This window comes from Calidris pugnax, unplaced genomic scaffold (assembly GCF_001431845.1).
Source record: "Calidris pugnax isolate Ruff unplaced genomic scaffold, ASM143184v1 scaffold404, whole genome shotgun sequence".
Taxonomy (NCBI): Eukaryota; Metazoa; Chordata; class Aves; order Charadriiformes; family Scolopacidae; genus Calidris; species Calidris pugnax.
Genome location: NW_015091151.1, coordinates 504,820 through 530,746, shown reverse-complemented (window position 1 = coordinate 530,746; position 25,927 = coordinate 504,820). Strand labels below are relative to the sequence as shown.

Genomic DNA, 25,927 nt, shown 5'->3' with positions numbered 1-25,927 from the left:
GCGGCGGTAGAGAGGGAGGGAGAGAGGGGCGCGGGGTGGGGCCGCGCGGGCGCTGACTCGGCGCGAGGGGAACGGGCGGCGGTGCCGCGCCGTCCCCTCACACGCAGCGCTCGGCCCGGCCCGGCCCCGTCACCGGCGGCGACAGGGGGAAGCGGCTTCGGCTGGTGTGGGAAAGCCCCCTGGGTTGAGGTGGTGGTAAGGAAACAGCGGAGCCCCGCCGGGCATAACCCTGCCGGGCTGGGGGGGAGAGGCAGTGTGGGGGGCTAAGGCTGGGGCTGTCAGCGAGAGGCTGCTGCTCCTCGGTGGTCCCGTGGTGACAGCGAAAGTGTCCCGACTTCAGCGGGTCAGCGACTACTTTGTGCCTTCCGAGGAGGCTTGCGTTCCGCAGGGTTGTGTTTTGTAGCCTTCCGAAAGTATGGCTGTGAGGGAGTTGTTCTGAGCAGGAAAACTGCCCTCACTTCCTTCTTTTCTTGTTAGGCTGAGGAACAGTCTGCAGCACGGAGGCCGTTCTGCAGCTGGGGGCCGGTAATCTGCGTTAAGCGTAGTGGGAAAAAGTTTTGTGCTCTGCTGCCGGAGAAGGCTGGTTTGAGTGGTGCGTCCTGGCTTAGAGGTGGAGGCTCCTGGGGCTGTTTCCAAGGAATTGTCCTCCCGTCTGGGTGCAGTGCGCCGCCGGGTGAATGTTGTAACTGTTGAATGACCTGACCTTACAGCAGCTGACCACAAAAACAATTTTAAAAAGGCTTCAGGCGCCACGCTGAGCCGTGTAGCTGCCTGCTAATGTGTCCGTCTGTTGCTGTTCTCATTACTGCCTTGCAAGTCTTCTGTGTTACTGCTGGCTGTAGGATTGTCATTCAGGTGTAAGTTGAAAACTGCATTCAATTTAACCCTTGTACCTTTGTACCTGTCAATTTCGTTTAACTATATGTCCTCATGGCTGGTCCCCACAAAATAATTTAGGAGAATATATTTTATGTATCCTGTTCACTAGTTCTGATTGAACTCAGTTCTTTAGTATTTCTCTACCACAGAACAATCTGACAGTCATTTGATGTTGTCGCCCCACCTTATCATCCCCTTTCTTTTTTTATTGAAGTTTCCTCTGTTGAATCAACTTTTGAAACTGACTTCCTAGGTTATTTTGAGATTATATTCATTGTCACTCTGCCAGGCTGTAGTGAATATTGCATTAATTTTTTCTGAGCACTAAGTTAAATTCAGGTAGTTCAAGTAAGAGGACTTTCAAGAGCCATATTAGTGAAATAACAATTTGGGCAATTATTTCAAAGAGAGACTAGAGAAAAAGTCCCCCCAAATGCTTCTCATTGACTTTTCCATACCTCTTTGGAGTATGTGACTTGGACACAGTTGCAGACAAAACTGCGGTTCTGATGCACTTCAGTGTTTGGGAGTTGTTTTTGGTTTTTTTTATACGATTGAAACTTTAATACCAAGTAAAGACTTTTGCATTTGTCCAACACATGATGTCACCATGACACTGAGTGGATGCAGAGGAGATAACAAGCTCCCTGGGTCTCTTCTTCTGACGGGTGGCCACCACCACCTCTCGCTCTTTGAGGGGCATTCAGTGAAGCTCTGTTCACCACCTGCTAAGCCTCTGAAAGGATGAGGGAAGGATCTAAATGCCCTGGGTGGCTGCCGCCCATTGCCATCTGGAGGTGTGCAAGCGCGTGTGTGCAGCGTGTGCTCCTCCTCCTGGGCGCAGAACCGCCGTGCCCCGTAGCTGAGCAGGGATGCTGTGAAGGCAGCTGTGGTAGAGGCTGTTCCAGGATCCGTCAGTGAAACGCACTGTACTGGCACGGGCAGGAGCTGCTGGGGTAAGGAACCGTGCTTGTGTAAACGCCTGTATATACAGGTGTGTCTGAATTAAGTGTAGGTGTGTGGGTGTAGCTGTGTGTGAATACACGTGTACACAGAGAGAGACACGGTCAGGTTAGTCAAGTGCTGTGCGTGCATAAAGGAAAACCATTCAAGGAGGGGTGAAGAATAGGACTTAACGCTGTGCCTCCTTGCCCAGCACCTGGATTGGGCCGTCATGGACTTGAGTGCAGGAAGATAGAGACAGTGTTGGTGTCCGTGTGTTGAGGGAAAGGTGTGTCATGGCATCTGCAGTGTGGTGAGGGTTGGGGTTTCTCCTCCTTTTGGACTTGTTATGTTGCCCAGGGTGATTTCCCCTAAAAGAGGGAATTGGTGATGGGCAAGGGGCTGCTTCTGCTGAGAACTGCACAGACCAACTTCCCGTGGTGGGCTGGTGCTGCTGCGTTTGGAGCAATCACCGTGCAGGTACATGAATGGCAATTGGTTGTCTTTGTGTGTGTGGAGGTGAGGGACTGTCCTCTTGTATCATGAGCTTGATGAGGGGCTTGAGGAGAGTGGGGTGACCTTCTGATGAAGCTGAGGTGTTTGAAGGACATGAGCTGTTCTGTGTTAGGCCTTGTCCCTGCATGCAGCCCAGGCTTTGAGAGCAGGGTAGGTCCTGAGTTGTGCGAGAGCTCCATCCGGCTTTGGTCCATGGTGGTGGCGGGGAGGTTTCTCTGTTGAGACTGTCCCTGTGTGGAGTGAGGGTCTGGGAGAAGGCGGCCTGCCCGGCAGCACTTGTGCCTGGGGCTCTGCTGTGTTTTGTGAGTGTGTCTGTCTGGCTCTGGAGAAGCCCTGAGTGTGTGCTCACTTGTGAGCTGAGGGGGTGGGAGGGCTCTAGGTAGCTCTGGCCACCCTCTTTGAAACCACCTCCTGCGCTGCCCAGCCTTCCCAGGTGGGATCTCTTGCTGGCCAGTAGGTCTACTGAAGTGTTCCACCAGCACTCCAGCAGCGAAGGAGCTGTTGGAGATGAAGCAGCAGCCTGCTCACACTTTTACCAGTGCCCCAGTGGTGGGCACGTGTTTCTCCGGACAGGGCGGCCACCTGGTGATGAGACAGGGTGGTGTTGGTGCTGGCTCTGTGTTGCTTCTGCTGCGGGCAGCCCCTGGCTGGCAGGGAGAGGGTTTCTCTTCTGTGGAGTTTTCTCTCTGAAGAGACGTCTGTGGATTCGAGGCATTGTGCACCTGTGGGTAAGACGTAGCATGGCCTGGGTGCATGTGTTTTCCATGGAGGAGCTGACACGTGTCGCATTGGTGTGGGGATGTGGGTTCGTGTGAGGGCGCAGTGTCCATGAGTGAGCTACCAGTGTTGCCATGGGCCAGGAGAGGAAGGGGCACTGGTCACCAAGGTGTGGGGCAGCGGGTGGAAGTCCTGGCCCTGCAGGAAGTGACCTGGGCCAGTTTCCTTGCATCCCTGCCCCTCTTCTGGCCACATGGTGTGTGGTGATTGGCTGGCAGGGCCATCCCATGCACAGTGTCATGCCCTGTGTATTTCTTTCTGCTTGACTGGCAGAACCTACAAGTGTACCCAGAAGTATGAAGGTCTCCAAAGAGCCACTGAATCCTTGCTTGATTGGGGAGGGAGGTTGAATAGTAAAAGTTAATATTTTCACCTTGTGTATGTAAGAATGCTTTTTCTTTTTTTCTTTTGGGGTGGAGGGGCTATAGGTGAAGATGCAGGACCCTGAACTTATTGCAAACACAGTGCGAGCTGTTCTTCATGCCTTTAAAAATGGAGTACCTCTGTCAGAGCTTCAGGGTGAATACAAATCTCTGACTGGTGACTGGATTCCCTTCAGGAACCTAGGACATGGCACACTGCAAAGCTACTTGGAGAGCATCCCAGGAGTGGTCAGAATGGAAGGGAACAAAATGGGAGAGGTAAGAATCAGTTACAGTTCAGAAATGGCTTTTGTGTTTGTGAATTTGTGCGTGATTCATAACACTGCCTCTGCCTGTGCCATGGATTTCTGAGAAAAGTACTGTAGCATGCTGTGGTGTGCTAATGTGAGGAGAAGTGGAAGCTGTGGCATAAACTAAGGGCCCTTATTTTCCTGCATCTGCATGCGGACTGGGAAGTTGTGTTTGCAAAAGGTGGAAGGTTGCAGAGTATTTTCCCAGAAACAGGAGTTCTGGCTAGAATGTTTCTGTGACTGTAGAGCTCTGGTCTCTGTCTCAGCATTTCTAACTCTGGGGGAGGATATTGGTGGGTTGTCCTGGGACCTTACAGAAGGTTAACTCGTGTGTGTGTGTCCCCTGATCATCTCTTCAGGGTGGGGTTTAATGTCATCTTTTTCATACAGCGAAACTATTGTGTGTACTGTTACTTATAAGCCTGACAGTGCTTGCTTTAGACTTGGCACTCTAGTTTGTCCTAAGTTGCAGTGCCACAAGACTGCGAAGACTTGCCAAGGTGAGGAAGGACCCATGCAGGTGAGGTGCCTTGATGCAAGAGTTGCAACTCCTCAGCTTAGTAAGTGTGCAAGGAGCAAGGAGATGGAGCGGTGCTCAGCAGAGAATATTAGTGTGGTGGGAGCATCTTCCCTTATTCCTTGGCTTTGCTGCACTAGCATGTGTCTCCTGGTGGCTGCCAGCTTGGAATCAGCTTACTAGGACCACAAGTCTCCTTGTGAAATAATGTGGCATTCCTGCTTTTGAGTCATTCACATTTTGAAGGCATTCACTTGATGGTTGGTGTAGCTGCATGACTTGTAGGTGATCTGTTTGAGTGGAGAGCTTGAAGCATCTCCCTTGTTGGAACAGTATCTGGGTTCCTGAACACTATTGAGCGTGTGGGAGAGCAGAAAGCTAGCAGATGTTGGGCACCATGCGTGGCTGTCACAGCAGGTCTGGAGAGACAGCAGAGCTGAGCTCCTCTGTTGGCTGAGCTGGATCCCAATGGCTGGGAACTCAAAACTAGTTCTTCCTGGTTAGCTGTGAAAGAGGTGATGAGAGGTGTCCTAGGTTTTGTGCTGATGTATGGAAAAGTGGCTGTTTTTAAACCAGAGGTTCCCTTGCTGCATTTTTACAACTGTCAGAGTTTGTCCTTTTGCAGCAGGTAATGCAGCCTGTGCTGACTGCATTACATCAGTAACATGAATGCAGGCACCTCTGGAACATTTGTAATGCTGCAATTTAACGCTTCCTCATGGTGGCTCTGGCAGATAGCCATCTGTTTCTAACTAGGTGCTTTCAGGGTGTAATCTGGTATCCTCCCATTCCCTTGAGAGCCTTGCTTATCCTCTAATACGATGTATGCTGAGAGCCTTGTGGACTCTTGGATAGCAATAGAGGCGGTGCCTTCTCTGTGACAGCTGTAAGGAGGGAATGAAACATGGTTTTCGGATGGGGAAAAGCACAAAGATACTAAACAGGAGTCTTGAGGTAGTTGAGCAGGACTTGCTTCGGTTTAGGAGTGCTGACTATACTCTGCACGATGGAAGCAATGGAGAGGAAGCACCCTGTGAACACCTCAGAGGCAGGACAGATGGAAAAACTGGGCCTACGTTGCCGTTTTATGACTCTCCTGTTGTTGCTGTCCTGAGTGTCCCCTGGGCAGACATTGAGCAGAGTGTGGCAAACGTACTGGCATGGGCTGGTAACTACCTAGGACTGCTTCTGCATGTTTTCCTGATAGAGGACATGGGTAGTCCTCAGTATAGCACTTCGCTCTTTGTTCATCTCTCTCCATAATGTTTGAATTCCATTATAAGCTGAGACCACAGAAGCCTGCTGCAAAAGCATGGTAGTCAACGAGTCTGTCTTCCTGGCTCTGGGAGTACACTGACCTCCAAAAAGGCTGCCAAGACCCTTGCCTCTTTCTTTAATCCCTTTGGGGACAGTGGGATAGGACAGCAAGACACAATCGCACACATAAAGATCTGCCAGCAGCTGATGATCCTGGCTGCAGGCTAGGTAGTCCTAAAAAGGCTTTCCATACTGCTAGGGTAGCTGTCCAAGACATACCACAAAAAATACATTCAACAAACATTCTGGTAAAGTGGGTAGTGACTAATACAATTTGATCTCAGAGTGCTACATGTTAGATGCTCCTTGAATCAAAGAATTTTTGTGAGATGAATATTGCCTGGGTAGCTGATGCTGAATCAAATGGTTGAGTTGGGAAGGCAATGATATAAATTGTACCTCATTCCTCTTACTAATGAACACTAGTTTAACCTTCTTGAATATAGGAAAGATGAATGCTGATAATTTTTCCCTCACATGATAGGTATGTCCTCCAGCTTCCATACAGAATGATTAAATTCTGTTTGTAGAAAACACTGCAAGGGGACTCAAATTGAAATACCATCCACGTGAAACAGGTGGTTGTGTCATTTCAAGGAACTCTGCTTTGCTTCACGTTGTCTTACCAGCAGTGTATGGTTGCACCTTCCTTTGAGGAAACCTTGACTTCTGCTCGAATAATTGCTCCCCCAAAAAGAGGAATTTGAAAGCTGTTTTGCTCTGCTGCAAGTGGATTCGTGCATCCCATCTCTCTTTGCATCTGAATTCATTCTAACTTAAACCATCATTTATGCTAAACTTAAAGTGCCTATGAGGTGAAAACAAAGGAAGAAAATGCTGAATATAACTTACGACAATAGTGACAGGAAAAACCTAAAATGGAACAAAAATGTGAAAATGTGCATTTATGAACCTATGATAAACTGTGTTATGACCAAAAAAAATCTTTTATGTTGAGACCTTGAGAACAGAGCAGGGCTGAAGGTGACCCATCCCACGTGCATTCGCATGTGAAGAGGGAAATGCCTGTTAGCCAAGAGTATGAGGAAAGCTCTCCTACATTTCTCTGGAAATGGGCACAGCTGGGCTTCTCTCTCAAGTGCCTGTACACTGCCCACAGCAAGGGGCACAACCAGGATAAACTGGAGGTCCGTGTGCTGTTCAGTGCTGCAATCTTGTTGCGGTCGTGAAGAGCTGTTGTGACAGCTCGCACAACTGACATGCCGCTGTGGATGGACACAGGCTGCTGAGGAATGATGAGCTGGAACAGCGGGAAAGGGGAGTTTCTGTGAGCCCCTCCAGTGTGAGAGCAGTGAGGATGCTGGGAGTTCTGCCTTGAGACAGGTGATAAGCCAGCAAGAGCTTACAGGTAGTGGACAGACCAGGGTGTGGGCGGCATCATGGTTACAAACACCCTGACTGGGAAGAAGTGGTAGATGAAGCACATGATGCCTTTGTCCAACAACTGCAAGAAGCCTCACATTTGCAGGCTCTGGTTCTCATGGAGGACTTGAGCCACTGCCATACCTGCTGGAAGGATAAGACAGCCAAGCATGAGCAATCCAGGAGGTTTCTGGGGTGTGCTAGTGACAACTTGCTGACAGAAATGGTGAGCTGATGAGGGGACATGCTTTGCTGGACCTGATTCTTACAAACAAGGAAGAACTGGTTGGGAATGTAAAGGCTGGGAACAGCACTGGCTGCAGTGACCACAAGATGGTGGTGTTTGGGAGCCTGAAAGGAGGGGAATAAAAGCAAACAGCCGTATCAACAAGCAAGGACTTCAGGATAGCAGACTTTGTCCTGTTCCAGAACCTGCTTGGATTGGACTTCAATAGGATACAGTCCTGGAGAGAAAAATGATCCAGAAGAGGTAGTGGATTTTCAAGGATTGCTTCCTCCAATTTCAAGAATAAACCTTCCCAACAATCATTAAAAAAAAAAAAGGCAAAAGTGGCAGGAGCACTGCATGGATGAAAAAAAAAAGAAACTTCTGATTTAAGTTAACTGTTAAAAGCATGCACACAAGAGGCCGAAGCAGAACTGGGTGAGGTGGAAGGAATATAGAGACACTATCCAAATGTGCAAGGATGGGCTTAGGGAAGCTGAAGCCCATGTGGAGCTGAGTCTGGCAAGGGACATGAAGGGCAACAAGAAAGGTTTCTCCAGCTACATCATCAGCAAAAGGATGACTAGGGAGAGTGTGGGTCTGCTGCGGAATGCGAATGGTGACATGGTCTTAAAGGACGTGGAGAAGCTGAGGCGCAGATTACCTTCTTTGCCTTGGTCTTCAGTGGTAAGACCAGCCATGAGCAATCCCAAGGCTCCTGAGACCAGTGGGAAAGTGCAGGACAAGGAAGACTTACCCTCAGTAAGGGTGGGTTAGGCTAGGGAACATTTAGAAAAATTGGACATGCAAAAGTCCATGGGTCTCATGCGGTACATCCATGGATGCTGAGGGAGCTGGCTGATGTTGTTGCAAGACTACTCAATTATCTTTGAAGGGTCATGATGGTTTGCAGAAGGTTCCTGAGGACAGGAAGAAAGCAAGTATCCCCGCATGTTCAGGAAGAGTGGGAAGGAAGATCTGAGGAACCACAGGCTGATCGGCCTGACCTCGATCTCTGGGAAGATGATCAGGCAGCTAATCCTGAAAAGCTGTTCCAGACATGTGAAAGACAAGAAGGCAAATGGGAGCAAGTCTGGATTTATGAAGTGAAAATTTTATGTGGCCAAACTGATGCCCTGCCAAAATGAGACTGGTTGAGTGGGTGAGGGAAGAGCATCAGGTGTCATTTATCTGAATTTTAGTAAGGCTTTCGACAGTCTCTGCTGTAAGTGTCATAAGACCCATTGGGAGGCTGGTCACCAGTGATGTGCACCAGGGATTGATGCTGGGGAAATGCTGTCTAACATATTCATGAATAGCCTAGATGATGGGACAGAGATCATCCTCAGCAAGTCTGTAGATGGTAAGAGGGACTGATAAAGCAGATGAGTGTGCTGCCATTCAAAGGGACCTCAACAAGCTAGAGAAATAGAAGAACAGGAAGCCGATGAAGTTCAATGCAGGGAACTGCCGAGTCCTACACCTGGGGAAGAATACCCCATGCACTTGTACAGTCTGATTGCAGACCAGCTGGCAAGTAGCTTGGCAGAGAAATTCCTGGGGATGAGGGTGGACATGAAGTTCACACTGAACAGCAATGTTCCATTGCAGCAAAAGAGACCAATAGCATACTGGGTTGAATTAGGAAGAGTGTTGTCAGCCCACCAACAGAAGTGGTTATTCTCTTCTACTCAACTCTAATAAGACCACATCTGAGAACCTGTGGCCAGTCCTATGCTCCTCAGAACAAGGGAGACCTGGACACACTGATGCAAGTTCAGTAAATGGCTGTGAAGATGATGAAGGGACTGGAATGTCTCTGATAGAGTGCTCAGAGAGCTCAGGCTGTTCATTCTGCCCCATCTACAGGAAGGGTTTAAAGAAGGATCCAGGAAATTATAGACCCATCACTTACACCTGTCTCTGGGAAAGTTATGGAACTAATCCTACTGGGGGCTATCACAAGTCAGACAAAGCACATGATTGGGAAAAAACAGCATGGGTTCACCAAAGGCAACAAACCTGATGGCCTTCTATGACAAAGTAACCTACTTGGTTGATATGGGGCAAGTGGTGGATGCTGTCTACCTGAATATCTCCACAAGGCTTTTGATATAGTGGTTCCCCACAGTCTCCTGATAGAGAAACTGGTGTGTGGCAGTATAGACAAGTGGCCTGTGTGGTGGTGTAAGAACTGGCTGTCAGAGTGCACCCAGAGAGTGATGGTAAATAGCTCCTTTTCAAACTGGCAACCTATGACAAGTGGCATCCCCGAGGGATAAATACAGGGCCCAAGACTGTTTACTGTCTTCATAAGTGATCTGAATGATGGGATCGGCTGTACCCTGACAAAGTTTGGTGATGAAACCACACTTATTGGGGAAACATACACTTTGGAAGGGGGGAATGTTCCTGTAGGAAGACGTAAATAGCTCCTTTTCAAACTGGCAACCTATGACAAGTGGCATCCCCGAGGGATAAATACAGGGCCCAAGACTGTTTACTGTCTTCATAAGTGATCTGAATGATGGGATCGGCTGTACCCTGACAAAGTTTGGTGATGAAACCACACTTATTGGGGAAACATACACTTTGGAAGGGGGGAATGTTCCTGTAGGAAGACGTGGATAGGCTGGAAAAGTGGGCTAACAAGAAGCTTATGATGTTCAACAAGGACAAGTGTAAGGTTGGCACACGGCCACAAAGGCCCTGCACCTGGAAAATCATAATGCAGGAGTGCAGCACAGGGATCTACCTGGCTGGGGAGCATCTCTGTGGAAAGGGGCTCCTGATGGACCACCAGCTGAATATGAGCAAACGGTGTTGCAGTGGCAAAGCAAGCCAACAGAATGCTGGATTGCATCAATCGGAACATTAGCAGCAGAGATAAAGAAGTCATTATCCCATTTGGCTCAGTGCTTGTCAGGCCACACTTGGAATACTGTGTTCAGTTTTGGTCCCCACTAGGCAAAAAGGATGTGGACAGGCAGAGAGGGTCTAGAGAAGGGCAACCAAGATGATCAAAGGCAGCCTGTGCTGTGAGGAAAGGCTGAAAGAATTGGGTTTGTTGAGCCTTGAGCAAAGAAGGCTTAGGGGGAGACCTTATCAGCATGTTCCAGTGTTTAAGGGGTTTCTACACAGAAGATGGAGACCCTTTTTACAAGGAATCACATGGAAAAGATGAAGGGTAACAAGTACAAATTACTCCAGGGGAGACTGGAGAGCACAAGCAGAACATTTTTTTCAATGAGAACAATCAGCCATCAGAATAATCTCCCCAGGGAAATGGTGGATTCCCCAGCATTGGACACTTAAGATTCAGCTGGGCAGGGTGCTGGGCCACCTTGTCTAGGCTGTTTTTCTGCCAAGAAAGGTTGGACCAGATGATCCTTGCAGTCCTTTCCAACCTGACATTTTATGATTTCTGAGAAGTGAAAGCTCAGGGAGATCGTATAAATGTGTATTAATACCTGTTGGAGGGAGCAAAAAAACATGGAGCCAGACTCCATTGCCAGTTCTCAGTGGTATCCAGTGAACAGACAAGAGTCAACAGGAGCAAAGTGAAACACAGGTAATTCCATTTAAACATTTAAGAAAACCACTTTTTTACAGGGAGGGTGGCTAACCACTGGAACAGGCTGTATGGAGTGGTTAAGAAGTCGATGTCCTTGGAGATATTCCACCCTAGACTGGATAATATTCTGAGCAGCTAGGTCTAGTTGATGGTGCTCTGAGCAGAGATGCTATATGAGATGGTCTATAGAGATGTCTTCCAGCCTCAATTTTTCTATGATTCCTTGCTTTTAACCACTGCAGTAGTGAGGCTGCTGCTATGCTCTTTGCATAGGTGTTGACTGCGCAGTGGGTATGTTGCCTGGTTTCTAGCAGGAGCTCCTTGGGTGGGAGAGCTATCCCTCAGGAGAGGACCTCCCTCCAATGGCTGCGTGTTGAGCCAACCTGGTGCAGATGATGGGTGTGCAGGGGAGGAGGCCCCTTTTTCAGCCTGTACCACCACCACAGCGCATGGCTGAGACCTGTGGAGAAGGCCCCTGAGACCACAGACTCCCCAGGACTTCCTGGGTGGCTGTCTGTGTCCTTATGAAGCCCTGGAGGAGTACTTGTCCAGCTGCCTTTTTAGGCTGTTAGCAGTTGAATGACCCAAAAATTAGTGTTTGCATCTCCCCTGTGAGGCAAGGTGTATGCTAGGCATGTGGTCTGGGGCCTTGCTGAAGCAGGGTTCCTGCATCCATGCAAGGGTTGCCCTGTGGCAGCATTGCTGAGACACAGCAAGGGGAGGATGAGGCAAAAGGCTGTTATGGAGACCAGGGAGGTGGCTGTGGGCTTGCCCAAGGCTTGGCTGTTGTTAAGGGCCAACCAACCCAGTGCTTGCAGGGGAATTGTACAGCCAGGATGCCCATGCTGTTTCTTTGGTAAGTGGAGCAAAGACAGCCCAGCTCAGCAGGGTCAGAGTGGTTCTGGAGCCCTTGGCAAACCTTGGCAGGAGCACGGGCAGGCTGGAAGCCCGTGGCTTCCCAGTGCTATGAAGCAAAGCCTGTAGGATGGGAATGAGAAACCAGGCTGTTCCCTGGTGGGCCCTACCTACCGTGGGAAGGTGATGGAGGGGCTCTGACTATCTGGTTTGCTGATTTCTGAGAGGCACTGCAAAAGGATAGGGAGATCTCCAAGGTCTGTGTCTGCCACTGAAGACTTTGCTGAACTGCCTGCAGGCCTGCATGACCCAGCAGACATAAAAATGGTTGCAAGTCCTTCTGCAGGCTGAGGATGAGCTTGAGCTTCACTGACCATTTTCTTCCCTGTCCCTTTCCTACTCCAACAAGGTCATTTGCCATGCTGTTGCTTGCAGCGACACAGCGCCAATTGCTCAACTGGTGGCACGGCAGAGGAGTTCCAAGAGGAAAATGGGACGGCAAGTGAACTGCCAGATGAGGTTGAAGAACACATCTCCAGTCACCTTAGCAGGTAAGCCCCAGGCAGCTGCGGAGGGCCTGCCTTTGTGAAAGAAATGTGCAGCTGCTGGAGCAGAAGTCTTGGCCATGAGGGTGTGTTACTAATGACCACAAGTTGTGTTGTCCTTGTGAAGGAGTCTCTGGGAGCAGGGAGTGTTGTTGACAAGGGTGCCTGTGCTTGCAGGCCATGGTGAGTGAGGAAGCCCTTCTTGAGCATGTACATGGGATGTGAATGGTCTTGAAAAAGGAAGTTCTCGGAGAACACTTGGCTTCACTTCCGCCTGCCCATGCTTCTGAGAGGAATGTTGTTGACATGTGGGTGAGAAATGTGGCCTTCTTGCTTTTTGAGGCCGAGCTTGGCCCATTGTGGAGTGGCAGGGATGAGCCATGCTCTTGCAGGGAGAAGGAGCCCCTGCAACATCATCTGTTGCTGTTTTAGCAGCTCCTGTTGCTGCTGCAAGTTCCCTGGTGCCATGACATTGCTGATGCCCTGGGGGCTGCTCTTTGTACCTCTGTGCCTTTTACGTAAGCTGCTGCATCCGTGTTTTTCCAGAACCTCTGGGTCTGGTTTCCCTCACTGCCATGCTGTTGTTGTGTTGCTGTCAGGGGGTATCCCAGGATCAGGTCCCAGCAAGGCCCATCTGCTTGCAAGGTGGCAGATTGGAGCAACAGTGGGTCTCACAGTTTGTTTGTATTCCTCTGGTTTTGTCTGTAATGAAGGGTTTGCTACTTCTCCCTCTGTGACCATGCCAAAGTCCAGCCTCTAGTTGGGAAGCTGCACTGGTGACTCATATCCCAGTTAAATGACAATGATTGTAAAGGCATGTTTGTTCATATACTGCATGGCAATACCCCTTGGAAGCGTTTGAGCCTACCCAAATTGGTGGGGTGCAGCCAGCAAGTGAATAGTGAGGTGATGAAGAGCTTGTTTATGCCAGTGTGGCATGTTCCTCTGCAGGTGTTATTTGGTAACGTCTGCTGTGTGGTGGGAGTTCAGGAGGAGGGTGCTTGCAAGCCAGGGTAGAGAAGAAGAAACACCTTGGGAGGCGATGTAGGAGGTGTCTGAGGAGGTGGAGTAAGGCTGCATGTGCTACAGCTTTGGGAGCTGCTGCTGCCACCGTTGGGTGATAAAGAGCAGCCTGAGCATGGGTTCCTCCTGAGACATGACTTGTGGCACTTCACAGGTGCATGGCTTTTCCCAGAGTGTAAGGGGAGATGGGTCTCCTGTCTGTTTCCCTCCTGCAGCGTTGGCCGTGGAGATTGTGGTTTGTGAGTCTTTGGGTGCGCGCTATGCTGCTATAGCAGAGATCTGTGACTGTGGCTGAGAGCATCCCTCTTAACTGTCTTTTGGAAAAGTGTGGGCTTCCTAAAGGGAATTATGTGCTGTGCTTGAAGTCTGTTTGTATTGGGTGGAAGAAAGCACTACTAACAGCTATGTTTGCAAACTCTTTAGGAAAGCCCAAAGGAACTTTGCGACAGCCCAGGTCTTTGAGCATGCCAGAAGAAGGCACCAAGAGGCCTGTTCCTCGCCCGCCACGAGGCAGAGGAGTAGCATGTGGAGTGGTGAAACCCAGTATGGAGAGTGCCCGATCTGCCATGCCTCCAGCCACTGGGAGTGGATCATCTAAAGAAATTCCCATGCAGAGGCACGTCACTGTGGTAAACAGGTCAGTGTGTGTACACGTGTGTGTGTGAGCAAGGTGAGATGAAATGTCTTGGGCGCTTGTGTGCTGCCTTGCCAACAGTGCATTTTGGGAGGTGGGTATCCATGCTTCCACCTTTGCAGAAGGTGAAGTTTGAATCTGGATTGTTACCCCCGAGGGACACGGGTGACCCTTTGTCTTTTTGGATGCTGCCGTAGCTAGCCTGTGTTTTTGGCCTGCTGCCATGTCTTCTGGAGAGAAATGTGGCCAAAGGCATTACACAAAGGGTGTGTGGGTATGTCGCTGTTACCCAGGCCTAGAAAGGAGCTGTTACGGCCAGCATGATAGAGAACAGAAGGAGGTTTGTATGCAGTTGACAGGCGATACCTGTGTTCAGAGTCCTGGTTGTCTGCTCGTGGCTGCTCTTTAACTCTTGCCTGGTTTCTCCATTGCAGCGTTAGCATTTGTGGTCCTTCTAATAGTACGCAGACCCAGACCCAGCAGCTGCCCAACTGTGTTTGGATGAATGGAGATGAGGGCTGGAGCTGCAGTTTTGCTGGGTTAGCAGTACATGCTGGTTTTCATCCCTCTTTGAGCCTCTCTAATCCGGGTGGCTTACCCAAATGCTGCCCCATCATTTCTCTTTCTGTGTTGTTTTCATCCGCCCTGGCCCATCAGCTGATGTTGGTGAGAAAGTGTTTGCTGTTCCCTCATTGTGGCTGCGCTAAGTCTGCTGGAACTGCCATTGTGGTGGTAATCCTCTGCCGGTCAGCGGGATGGGTTTGAAGTCAGCCTTGATTGAATGGAAGTGGAGGTGGTGTGCTGTGTCCATGGCAGTGTAGCTGTGAAGTGTCACAGCTCAGAGCGACAGCTTAATCCCAGCGTGGATCCTGCTCTTTCGGGAAGCCCCCCAGAAAGCAGGCCTGCCTGAGTCCCGTGTGCGTCAGGGGTCTGGGTGCCAGAGTGGGACATGAGGGTGGGCTCAGAGGCCTCGGGAGAGCAGCAGCCGCTTCAGCTTCTGTGCCTGAGGGCACAGCGTTTACTGATGGCTGATAGCGCTGCCTCATAACCTTCCTGCTGCTCTGCAAAGCCCCCTTGGCCATGGCAGCGCTGTGCTCTTGGTGCTTTTTGGGAGGTTTCCTGGCATGCTGGTGGGGTGGTCAGGTGGCTTGGGGTGGGGGAGGCAGCCTTGGGGCTGCTAGGTGGATCTGTTGGGGTTTTGCAGTGGGGCAGGGCTCCTCTCAGGGGCAGGAGAGGCTCTTTGTGTCCGTGGGCAGTTGGGCTGTGGCTGTAGCAGCAGCGTGGCCGGGCAGGAATTTGGAGGAGGGAAGAGGTGGGTGGTGCTGGGGGCAGGAGGCAGAGGCTGTGGAGCTGGGGTGGGTGAGAGAAGAGCAGTGGCAGGAGCATTCAGGAAGCTGGAGGAGCTGGCATTGCCCATGTGAGGATTGGAGGGTTTGGAGGTAGAGGCCAGGGAGGAGAGAAGTGCTGCATGCAGCACTGAGGGGAGCGAGGCTGGGGCCCTGACCGGAGCAGGGAGACTTGAGATGGGTCTCTCTGTCTGCACCACAGGTCCTAATGACGTGAGTGTGGACTGAGCTAACCCCTGTTCTGCTGCTGAGCAAGCTGAGTGGATCTGCAGTGGGGAAAGGTGTCGGCAGCTCTGTGCTGTGTTTTGTTGAGGAGGCTGCTGCAGGAGAAGAGTGAAGGGCCAAGCCATCTTGCTGTGACAGGTTGTTCTGGGAGCAGATGTGCACAAGCCTTCCCTTTCCTGTGTTTGCAGAGGAGTTTGATTTTTTTTGAAGTGTTGCTTCCATAAAAGGCAGAGATGATTTGTCCCGGGGCAGGCAGAGCAAAAAGAGCACTTAAATTTCTCTCCAGGTTAGTTGCTGGACGGCCAGAAGGTGTTTTGTGGTACTTGAAGCTTTGTTATGCTTGAAAGAAAATTAGGTAGATATCAGTCCTATTCTTGCTTTTCTAATGGAGTGTGCTCCATCTTGTCTTGTCATCTTCTTCTTCTCTGTCAGGTTTTCCCTGAGCTACTTTCAGGTAACAGTGTTCTTCTGCTTTTGTTTCTGATGTCTGTTCCTGTTGTATTTAGTAGAGGAAGCTACAGGCGAAGTGTGCTTTAGCCCAGGTACCTAGAGGAGAAAACATCTTGTGCTATTACAAGTGGTCCAAATGCTGTCTTGTTAGCTTGGAAACATACTAGAGAGAGGTTATGTAGTGGCCCATGTGACTGGATTTGTTTCAGCTTTGCCAGTTTGAAGCAGGAGTGACAAGATCTGTGGCTCATGTCCTTGCTGTTGGGGCTGTTTTGTGCCCACAGAGCTCCTGCAGTTGCTTGTGCTTTGGGAATTGCAGGAGGGAAAGCCACTTTGAGCCAGGAGGTCCTGACCTCAGAAGAGTGTGCAGATGAGCAGAGGTGTGAGCAGCATCCCCAGTAATCCTGGGCTTGCACCAGCCTTGTAGGTGGTTGGCACAGACTCAAGGGCACTGTTCAGCAGCAGCGCCAGCACTTGCCTGTGAGAGTGGCTGGGCATTCACAGCACAGGTTGGCTGAGGGAAGCTCTGAAGGTGACAGAGCATGTCCCTACCTCATTTCCTACTTTGAGGTGTTGTCCACGTGCAGTTTCTCTGGGTTTTTTTTCCGACATCCACCCTGCCCTCCTGCCCCTCCATGTATCAAAGCTGTAGGAAAGCACATCTGTGCCTTCAGGGTTGCACTTAAGGGTCTTTGATTTCCCCTTCTGTTGAGTATCTGTCCTGCTGTGGCAGATCTGTGTTACTTGCATTGGCAGGATGTCCTCCCAGTGACACGCTTTATCTGAGTGCTGACTAGTCTTGGTGTTCCACCCAGCATAATGTAGTGAAGTCCCACAGCGAGGGTGCAAATGGCAGTTCCCTTGTGGCTGCTGGTGTTTTGCTGAGAAATTTTCATGCCCATAGCTTCTGGGTCTTGCTGCTGCATAGGCATGGGTGGAAAGGTTTCTCCTGTTTCTCCTCCCCATTCTGTCACACCCAAATGACAAGGGAGAGATGCTGAAGGTAGCTGCAGTTGTGCTATGTTGCTTCCTGCTGCCCTTCCGGGCCTTCTTGCAGGTACTGTTGCAGGGTCTGAGAGGCTGTCTTTATAGCAGCAGTCATTCAGTAAGTTCAAGACTCTCGCCAGACAGACCAGCTCCAGTGCAGGTAAGTCTGCACTGGGCAAGGGAATTGCAGCCAGGAGAGCCGGCAAGGGGCTTGTTTTTTGAGGCCTTTCGAAGCTGGGAGAAGCAAGCCCAGGCTGGTACCCAGCAACTTCCAGGGACAGAGTCATTGGTGGGCACGCCTGTGGGAGATGTGCCCAGGTATAAGAGCTCCTCCACTTACTGATTGAGCTCAGAGAGGAGGTAAGTAAGTTGAGGAAAATTAGGAAATGTGAGAGGGAGACTGCCAGAGTTGTACCCTGTCTCCCAGAATAGAAACCAAGCAGGCAGACAGAGCCCCTGCTATAGAGGACTCCCTGTCCTCTCTGTGCCAGGCTGAACAAGGTAACTTAGAGGATTAGGGGGGCTGTGGGAAGAAGTTCCTGCCCAACAAAGTAGGTGTTTCTCCCCAGTAACTCCCCCACCTCCCCAGGTACCCTTAAAAAAACAGGTATGAGGCTCTGCAAAGGCAACCCAATCACAATGAGGAGTATAATTCAATGTCTACGGAGGTGTCACCAGAGTTAAGTCAGACTAAACCCAGCATCAAAACATCCTCAGTTCAGAAAAAAAGAGTGATTATTGTTGTAGGCAACTCCATTCTAAAGGGAGCAGAAGGCTCGATATGCAGACCTGACCCACTTCTCAGGGAACTCTACTGCCTCCCTGAGGCCCAGGTTAAAGACATAAAGAGAAAAGTCCCCTCCCTGGTAAGCCCCTTTACTCATTTTTCAGGCAGGCAGAGACCAGCTGTTAAGGAGAGATCCAAGGGTGATCAAAAGAGATTACTGGGCCTTGGAATAACTGGTCAAGGGGTCAGGAGCACAGGTAGTGTTCTTCTTTGTCATCCCAGTTGCAGGGAAGGAGGAGGAAAGTAACAAGAAGAGCCAGCAGATCAGTAACTGTCTCCGAGCCTGGTGTCAAAGACACAACTTTGGTTTTTTTGAGCATAGGAAGGTTTGCATGGCACCAGGCCTTCTGGAGACAGATGGGGTACACCCGTCTGAAAAGGGGAAGAGGGTCTTTGTGCAGGAGTTGGCAGGGCTCATCAAACGGTCTTTAAGTTTGAAGGGGGAAGGGGGGAATCCGTCAGCAAAGACGCAGGCATCATTGATGGGTTAGAAACTATGGCTGTGCCTGGGAATAGTCAGGTAGAAGTTAGGCCTTCCTACAGCAAAAAGGTGGTGGGACCGGCTGTGCAGCTGAAGTGCTTTTACACTAATGCATGCAGCATGGGCAACAAACAGGAGGAGCTGGAAGCCACTGAACAGTGGGAAAGCTATGATGTAGTCGCCATCATGAAAACGTGGTGGGATGGCTTGCATGACTGGAGTGCTGTGATGGATGGCAAGAAACTCTTCTGAAGGAACAGGTGAGGGAGGAGAGGAGGAGGGGTGGCCCTGCGTGTTAGGGAGGGTTACGAATGTCAAGAGATAATTGAGGGTAACAGTAGGGTTGAGTGCCTATGGGTAAAAATCAGGGGGAGGGCCAGCAAGGCTGATATCATGGTGGGAGTCTGTTATAGACCACCCAGTCAGAATGTAAAGATAGATGAAATACTCTATAAGCAACTGGGAGAGGTCTCAAGATCGCTTGCCCTTGTCCTAGTGGGAGACTTCAACATACCAGATATCAGCTGGGCACAAAATATGGCTGAGAGGGAACAGTCTAGGAGGTTCCTGGAGTGTATCGGGGATAACTTCCTGACACAGCTGGTGAGGGAGCCAACTAGGGAGGGAAAACTGCTGGATCTTCTGCTTTTAGATAGAGAAGGACTTGTGAGGGATGTGATGGTTGGAGGCCGTCTTGAGCACAGTGACCATGAACTGATAGAGTTCCCGATTCTAAGGGGAGCAAGGAGGGGAGCCAGCAGGACTGCCACCATGGATTTCCAGAGGGCAGACTTTGGTCTTTTCAAGAGCCTGCTCGACAGAGTCCCTTGGGAAGCAGCTCTGAAGGGCAAAAGAGTCAAGGAAGGCTGGACCTTTTTCAAAGAAGAAATCTTAAAGGCACAGGAGCGGGCCATCCCTGCATGCTGTGAAGCGAGCCATTGGGGGAAAGACTGGCCTGGCTGAAAAAAGTGATATGGTCACAACTCAGGGGAAAAATGGAGAGTTTGTGGCCCTTGGAAAAAGGGGCAGGCCACTCAGGAAGATTACAAAGGTGTTGTCAGGTTATGTAGGGAAACGATTAGAACGGCCAAAGCCCAACTAGAACTTAACTTGGCCTTGGATGTTAATAGAAAGAATTTCTATAAATGTATTAGTAACAAGAGGACAATTTGGGAGAATCTCCATCCTCTATCAGATGTGGGAGGTAACATTGTGAACAAGGATGAGGAGAAGGCTGAGGTACTTAATGCCTTCTTTGTCTCAGTCTTCGGTAGTAGAGTTGGTTGCTCCCTGAGTACCCAGACCCCTGAGCCAGCAGATAGGGGCGGGGAGCAGAATGAAGCCCCCGTAATCCGAAGGGAGGTGGTGAGGGACCTGCTCCAATACCTGGATACGAGTCTATGGGGCCAGATGGGATCCACCCAAGGGTACTGAGGGAGCTGGTGGAAGTGCTCACTGAGCCACTTTCCATCATTTACCAGCAGTCCTGGCAAACTGGGGAGGTCCCAGCTGACTGGCGTCTAGCAAATGTGATGCCCATCCTCAAGAAGGGATTGAAGGATCATCCAGGGAACTACAGGCCTGTCAGTCTGACCTCGGTGCCTGGGAAGGTCAGGGAATAGATCATCCTGAGCACCATTATGCAGCTCATGAAGGATGCCCAGATTCAGGCCCAGCCAGCATGGATTCATGAAAGGCAGGTTGTGCTTGACAAACCTGATCTCCTTCTATGACAAAGTGACCCGCATGGTGGATGAGGGAAAGGCTGTGGATATTGGACTTTCGTAAGGCCTTTGATACAGTCTCCCACAGTATCCTCCTGGAGAAACTGGCTGTTCATGGCTTGGATGGGAGTACTCTCTGCTGGGTTAAAAACTGACTGGAGGGCCAGGCCCAGAGAGTGGTGGCAAATGGAGTTAAAACCAGTTGGTGGCCGGTCACAAGTGGTGTCTCCCAGGGCTCGATACTGGGGCCGATTCTCTTTAACATCTTTATCAATGATCTGGATGAAGGGATTGAGTGCACCCACAGTCAGTTTGCAGATGACACCAAGTTAGGTGGAAGTGTCAACCTGCTTGAAGGTTGAAAGGCTTTGCAGAGGGATCTGTACAGGCTGGATCAATGGGCCGAGGCCAGTGGGATGAGGTTCAACAAGGCCAAGGGTTGGGTCCTGCACTTGGGTCGCAACAACCCCATGCAGTGCTACAGGCTGGGGGAAGAGTGGCTGGAGAGCTGCCTGGCAGAAAAGGACCTGGGGGTCCTGGTTGACTTCCAGCTGAACATGAGCCAGCAGAGTGTGCAGGTGGCCAAGAATGCCAACAGCATCCTGGCCTGTATCAGGAACAGCGTGGCGAGTAGGACTTGGAAGGTGATTGTCCCCTGTACTCGGCACTGGTGCAGCCCCATGTCAAGTACTGTGTCCAGTTTTGGGCCCCTTACCACAAAAAAGACATTGAGGTGCTGGAGCGGGTCCAAAGGAGGGCAACGAAGGTGGTGAGACTCTGGAGAATAAGTCTTATGAGGAGAGGCTGAGGGAGCTGAGGTTGTTCAGCCTGGAGAAAAGGAGACTGACAGGAGACCTTATCGCTCTCTAAAACTACCTGAAAGGAGGTTGTAGAGAAGCGGGGGTCGATCTCTTCTCCCAAGTCACAAGCGATAGGACAAGAGGAAATGGCATCAAGCTGCACCAGGGGAGTGCAGATTGGATATTGGGAAAAATTTTTACACCAAAAGGGTTATTAAGCATCAGAATGGGCTGCCCAGGGAAGTGGTTGAAGCACCATCCCTGGAGGTGTTCAAAAGATGGGTTGACATAGTGCTTAGTGATATGGTTTAGTGATGGCTTTTTTTTTTTAGCAGAGTTAGGTTGGTGGTTGGACTAGATGATCTTAAATGTCCCTTCCAACCTAGACAATTCTATGATTCATGTCACCAGCATGTTGCTTTGGAATTGCAAACCCACAGAAGGTGGAAGAGACCTTGCTTCTAAGGCTAACTGCAGAGATCCTTGAAGCTGGAAAGCTCAATGAGTGCAGCACAGACTGAGATCTGCCTGGCTGGGAAAGCATCTCTGTGGAAAGGGATCTAGGCCACCAGCTCAATATGAGCAAACGGTGTTGCAGTGGCAAAGCAAGCCAACAGAATGCTGGATTGCATCAATCGGAACATTAGCAGCAGAGATAAAGAAGTCATTATCCCATTCGGCTCAGTGCTTGTCGGGCCACACTTGGAATACTGTGTTCAGTTTTGGTCCCCACTAGGCAAAAAGGATGTGGACAGGCAGAGAGGGTCTAGAGAAGGGCAACCAAGATGATCAAAGGCAGCCTGTGCTGTGAGGAAAGGCTGAAAGAATTGGGTTTGTTGAGCCTTGAGCAAAGAAGGCTTAGGGGGAGACCTTATCAGCATGTTCCAGTGTTTAAGGGGTTTCTACACAGAAGATGGAGACCCTTTTTACAAGGAATCACATGGAAAAGATGAAGGGTAACAGGTACAGGTTACTCCCGGGGAGATCGCAGTTGGACACAGGTGGAAGATTTTTTTCAATGAGAACAATCAGCCATCAGAATAATCTCCCCAGGGAAATGGTGGATTCCCCAATGTTGGATATTTTTACGATTCAGCTAGACAGGGTGATAGCCTTTTGCCAAGAAAGTTTGGCCTAGGTGATCCTTGAGGTCCCCTCCAACCCTGTATTCTAGGATTCTGTGATTGATTCTACCTGTCTTTGGGAGAGGCACTTGGTCCTGGTCTTCAAATTCTTTTCTCCAAATCTTGTTCCCTTTTTCTTGCAGCGTATGTAATTATTCCAGATTTGGTTGTTCCAAAACAGTCTTACTGAGCTACACGCTGCTGTGGCCTCTTCATTGTCAGGAGTTAATTGTGCTACATGTGCTCCCAGCATAAACTCTATTCTCTTAGGTACCTCAGAAGAACACCTGCAAGCATGACATTTGTGTCCTTTCTGTGGGAGAGCACTTCAGAGAGGAATCTTTTAAACAGCTTAGCAATGGTGTCCACAAAATACCTTGAGTTCTTGTATAGTTTTAGGTTTTCCCCAAACTTCTGAAGCCACATACTTTTAGGAGTCTCTGATGTGGCTACCAAGGTGGTGAGCACAATCCTGTTCAACAGCAAGACTGTGATGCCATCCAGATAAAAGTCCAAATAATGGGGCTGTACATATCAAATATAAGACCATCAATTGTGTTATTAGGCCTAGATGCTTTCCTTTTGCTAATGTCTTTTTACTGTGTGTTTTGTTTTCCACAATAATCAGAATAATAAGAAAAAAATAGAAACCACCTGTTCATCTGTCGTGGTACGGCTGGTGAGCTTGTTTTCCAAGCCAGGATGTTCTGAGTGCTGATCTTGTGCATGGCACCTGCTATAAGTATGTGACAGAAATTTTACCTTATGTATAGGTCTTTTAAGCAAGTGTAAAGCTATTCAGAGCCAGGAGAATCACTTAAATCTATTTTCTTTTCAATTTTAGATCTGAGAAGAGACTATCTGTACCACCACGGTTTCAAAAGGAGTTGCAGGTTCACCTGTCCAGAAGCTCTTCCACAGATTCAAATGGTATGCTTGCCCATGAAGAAAATTTTTGTCAACTACTCATGTTAGATGTGTGTCATCTTAAGAAAAATCCATCTTAGTACTTTTTTTGAATGAAGATAGGTTTGCATGAGAAGCAAAGTTTTGTGAGTGAACCTTCTCACTCTTTCATGGTGCTGGGGATATGTGTGTTTTTCCTTATCCGCCCTTCTGTCTTCTAGGAGAATCCTTGTGTAGTAAGTGTCAAAGCCAATAACAAAACTATTGTGAGTAGCTTGGAAACAGTAGGAGAATGCTTAACTTCACTGCCAGGGTAGGGATCTGGTATAGGAGAGTGAAATCCTGACTTTCAGGAGCAAGCAGCAGTTGTGCAGTTGATGGGCTTGTCAAATGATGGTTGCTTTCTTTGAGACCTGTCAGGCTGATCTGTGAAGCTTTGGGTCTAGTAGCCAATACACCCCTCTAAAGAGAGGAGAGGAGTAGAGATGGGGGAGCAGGCAAGCTAGTGTTGTGAACCTCCAGCTGGGATAATGCCTGCCTTGCTCCTACACATAATATATGAAACTGTCCAAAGTAGCTGGACATCTGCTGTCCCTTTCCCTGCTCAGCTGGAGAGCTTCCTTGGATGCAGTAGCACAGAAAGTCTGGGTGCTAGTTTCAGACTTTTCCTCAGGACGTATCTTAGAATGACAGGCAAATCATTGGTCTGTTTTGTACCTCTGTTTAGAAGAACATCCTTGGGTGTTTTGCTGTATCTTTGTTGTTGTGTTTGTACTTGTAAAGAAACTATCTTGTGTCCCTCTTGGGACACTGCCTTAGTGCAACCTCTCAGCAGCAGTGTGGCTGAGGGTTCTGTAACCTCTTCCAGGATCTCTTCAGAAGAAACGTTTAGCAACTTCTCATGAAAATAACTACAGTGATTCAAAAATTCAGCTTCAGGTCAATTACTAAATGTCTGAGGTTTTCATGGCTCTTTCCAATAGAAAGTGACTGAAACAGACATGCTGGATGTTTTAGAGTTGGTGTCATGCTGGCAGCTCCCGTGTTTAGTTTTTAAGTAGGCAAGTAATCATCTATCTTTCTCTATGCTGATAAGGCTATGTTTACTTCAAGGCTGTATTTTTGTTTAACAGATAACTTGAATACTTCCGTTGCAGAGACACATACTGCTGCCTCTGGCCCTCCTGCTCGTCATATCAATGAAGTTCAAAGTCGCATTATGGAGATTCTGAGCAAGTGCAGCAGTGGTGTCTGGGTGTCAAAGATGCCACAGATCTACCGGGAGATGTACTGGGAAGAGCTGAGCACAGCAGTGCTCCGTCAGCTTGAGAACTGGCCTCATGTGTGCACAGTAAGTATTGAATGTAGCTTTTGTGGAAGATGTCAATAACCTACAGATTTCTGAGTGTTCATTTGCCAAATGTTATTTTATGTAGTCCTGCATTTTCTTTCATGATCTGTAGCAGTGAGGAACAAAGACAAAAGAAAAAACAAAAGAAAAAAGAATACTGCAATGTTTCCCAGACCATGTGGGTCAGGTTTACCTCACTGCCGTGCTGTTGTTGTGTTGCTGTTAAGGGGGTATCCCACGATTGGGCCCTTGCAAGGCCCATCTGCTTGCAAGTTGGAAGCTTAAAGTAACAGTGGGTCTAACAGTTTGTTTGTGTTCCCTAACTGTGTTTGGGTGAACGGAGATGAGGGCTGGAGCTGCAGTTTTGCTGGGTTAGCAGTACATGCTGGTTTTCATCCCTCTTTGAGCCTCTCTAATCCGGGTGGCTTACCCAAATGCTGCCCCATCATTTCTCTTTCTGTGTTGTTTTCATCCGCCCTGGCCCATCAGCTGATGTTGGTGAGAAAGTGTTTGCTGTTCCCTCATTGTGGCTGCGCTAAGTCTGCTGGAACTGCCATTGTGGTGGTAATCCTCTGCCGGTCAGCGGGATGGGTTTGAAGTCAGCCTTGATTGAATGGAAGTGGAGGTGGTGTGCTGTGTCCATGGCAGTGTAGCTGTGAAGTGTCACAGCTCAGAGCGACAGCTTAATCCCAGCGTGGATCCTGCTCTTTCGGGAAGCCCCCCAGAAAGCAGGCCTGCCTGAGTCCCGTGTGCGTCAGGGGTCTGGGTGCCAGAGTGGGACATGAGGGTGGGCTCAGAGGCCTCGGGAGAGCAGCAGCCGCTTCAGCTTCTGTGCCTGAGGGCACAGCGTTTACTGATGGCTGATAGCGCTGCCTCATAACCTTCCTGCTGCTCTGCAAAGCCCCCTTGGCCATGGCAGCGCTGTGCTCTTGGTGCTTTTTGGGAGGTTTCCTGGCATGCTGGTGGGGTGGTCAGGTGGCTTGGGGTGGGGGAGGCAGCCTTGGGGCTGCTAGGTGGATCTGTTGGGGTTTTGCAGTGGGGCAGGGCTCCTCTCAGGGGCAGGAGAGGCTCTTTGTGTCCGTGGGCAGTTGGGCTGTGGCTGTAGCAGCAGCGTGGCCGGGCAGGAATTTGGAGGAGGGAAGAGGTGGGTGGTGCTGGGGGCAGGAGGCAGAGGCTGTGGAGCTGGGGTGGGTGAGAGAAGAGCAGTGGCAGGAGCATTCAGGAAGCTGGAGGAGCTGGCATTGCCCATGTGAGGATTGGAGGGTTTGGAGGTAGAGGCCAGGGAGGAGAGAAGTGCTGCATGCAGCACTGAGGGGAGCGAGGCTGGGGCCCTGACCGGAGCAGGGAGACTTGAGATGGGTCTCTCTGTCTGCACCACAGGTCCTAATGACGTGAGTGTGGACTGAGCTAACCCCTGTTCTGCTGCTGAGCAAGCTGAGTGGATCTGCAGTGGGGAAAGGTGTCGGCAGCTCTGTGCTGTGTTTTGTTGAGGAGGCTGCTGCAGGAGAAGAGTGAAGGGCCAAGCCATCTTGCTGTGACAGGTTGTTCTGGGAGCAGATGTGCACAAGCCTTCCCTTTCCTGTGTTTGCAGAGGAGTTTGATTTTTTTTGAAGTGTTGCTTCCATAAAAGGCAGAGATGATTTGTCCCGGGGCAGGCAGAGCAAAAAGAGCACTTAAATTTCTCTCCAGGTTAGTTGCTGGACGGCCAGAAGGTGTTTTGTGGTACTTGAAGCTTTGTTATGCTTGAAAGAAAATTAGGTAGATATCAGTCCTATTCTTGCTTTTCTAATGGAGTGTGCTCCATCTTGTCTTGTCATCTTCTTCTTCTCTGTCAGGTTTTCCCTGAGCTACTTTCAGGTAACAGTGTTCTTCTGCTTTTGTTTCT

At 49.7% G+C, this 25,927-nt stretch overlaps 1 protein-coding gene across 1 annotated transcript in view; it reads left to right on the top strand.

Moving 5' to 3' along the window:
- The first annotated feature begins 228 nt into the window (after window positions 1-228).
- Window positions 229-25,927, top strand: part of TDRD7 (tudor domain containing 7) — a 58,485-nt gene continuing 32,786 nt past the window's right edge. Inside the window, exons 1-6 of the mRNA XM_014959230.1 lie at window positions 229-2,301; window positions 3,543-3,755; window positions 12,069-12,210; window positions 13,651-13,864; window positions 22,630-22,715; window positions 23,825-24,042. Of these exons, the coding sequence (XP_014814716.1) occupies window positions 2,212-2,301; window positions 3,543-3,755; window positions 12,069-12,210; window positions 13,651-13,864; window positions 22,630-22,715; window positions 23,825-24,042 (963 nt within the window). The 5' untranslated portion in view covers window positions 229-2,211. The remainder of the gene's footprint in view (window positions 2,302-3,542; window positions 3,756-12,068; window positions 12,211-13,650; window positions 13,865-22,629; window positions 22,716-23,824; window positions 24,043-25,927) is intronic.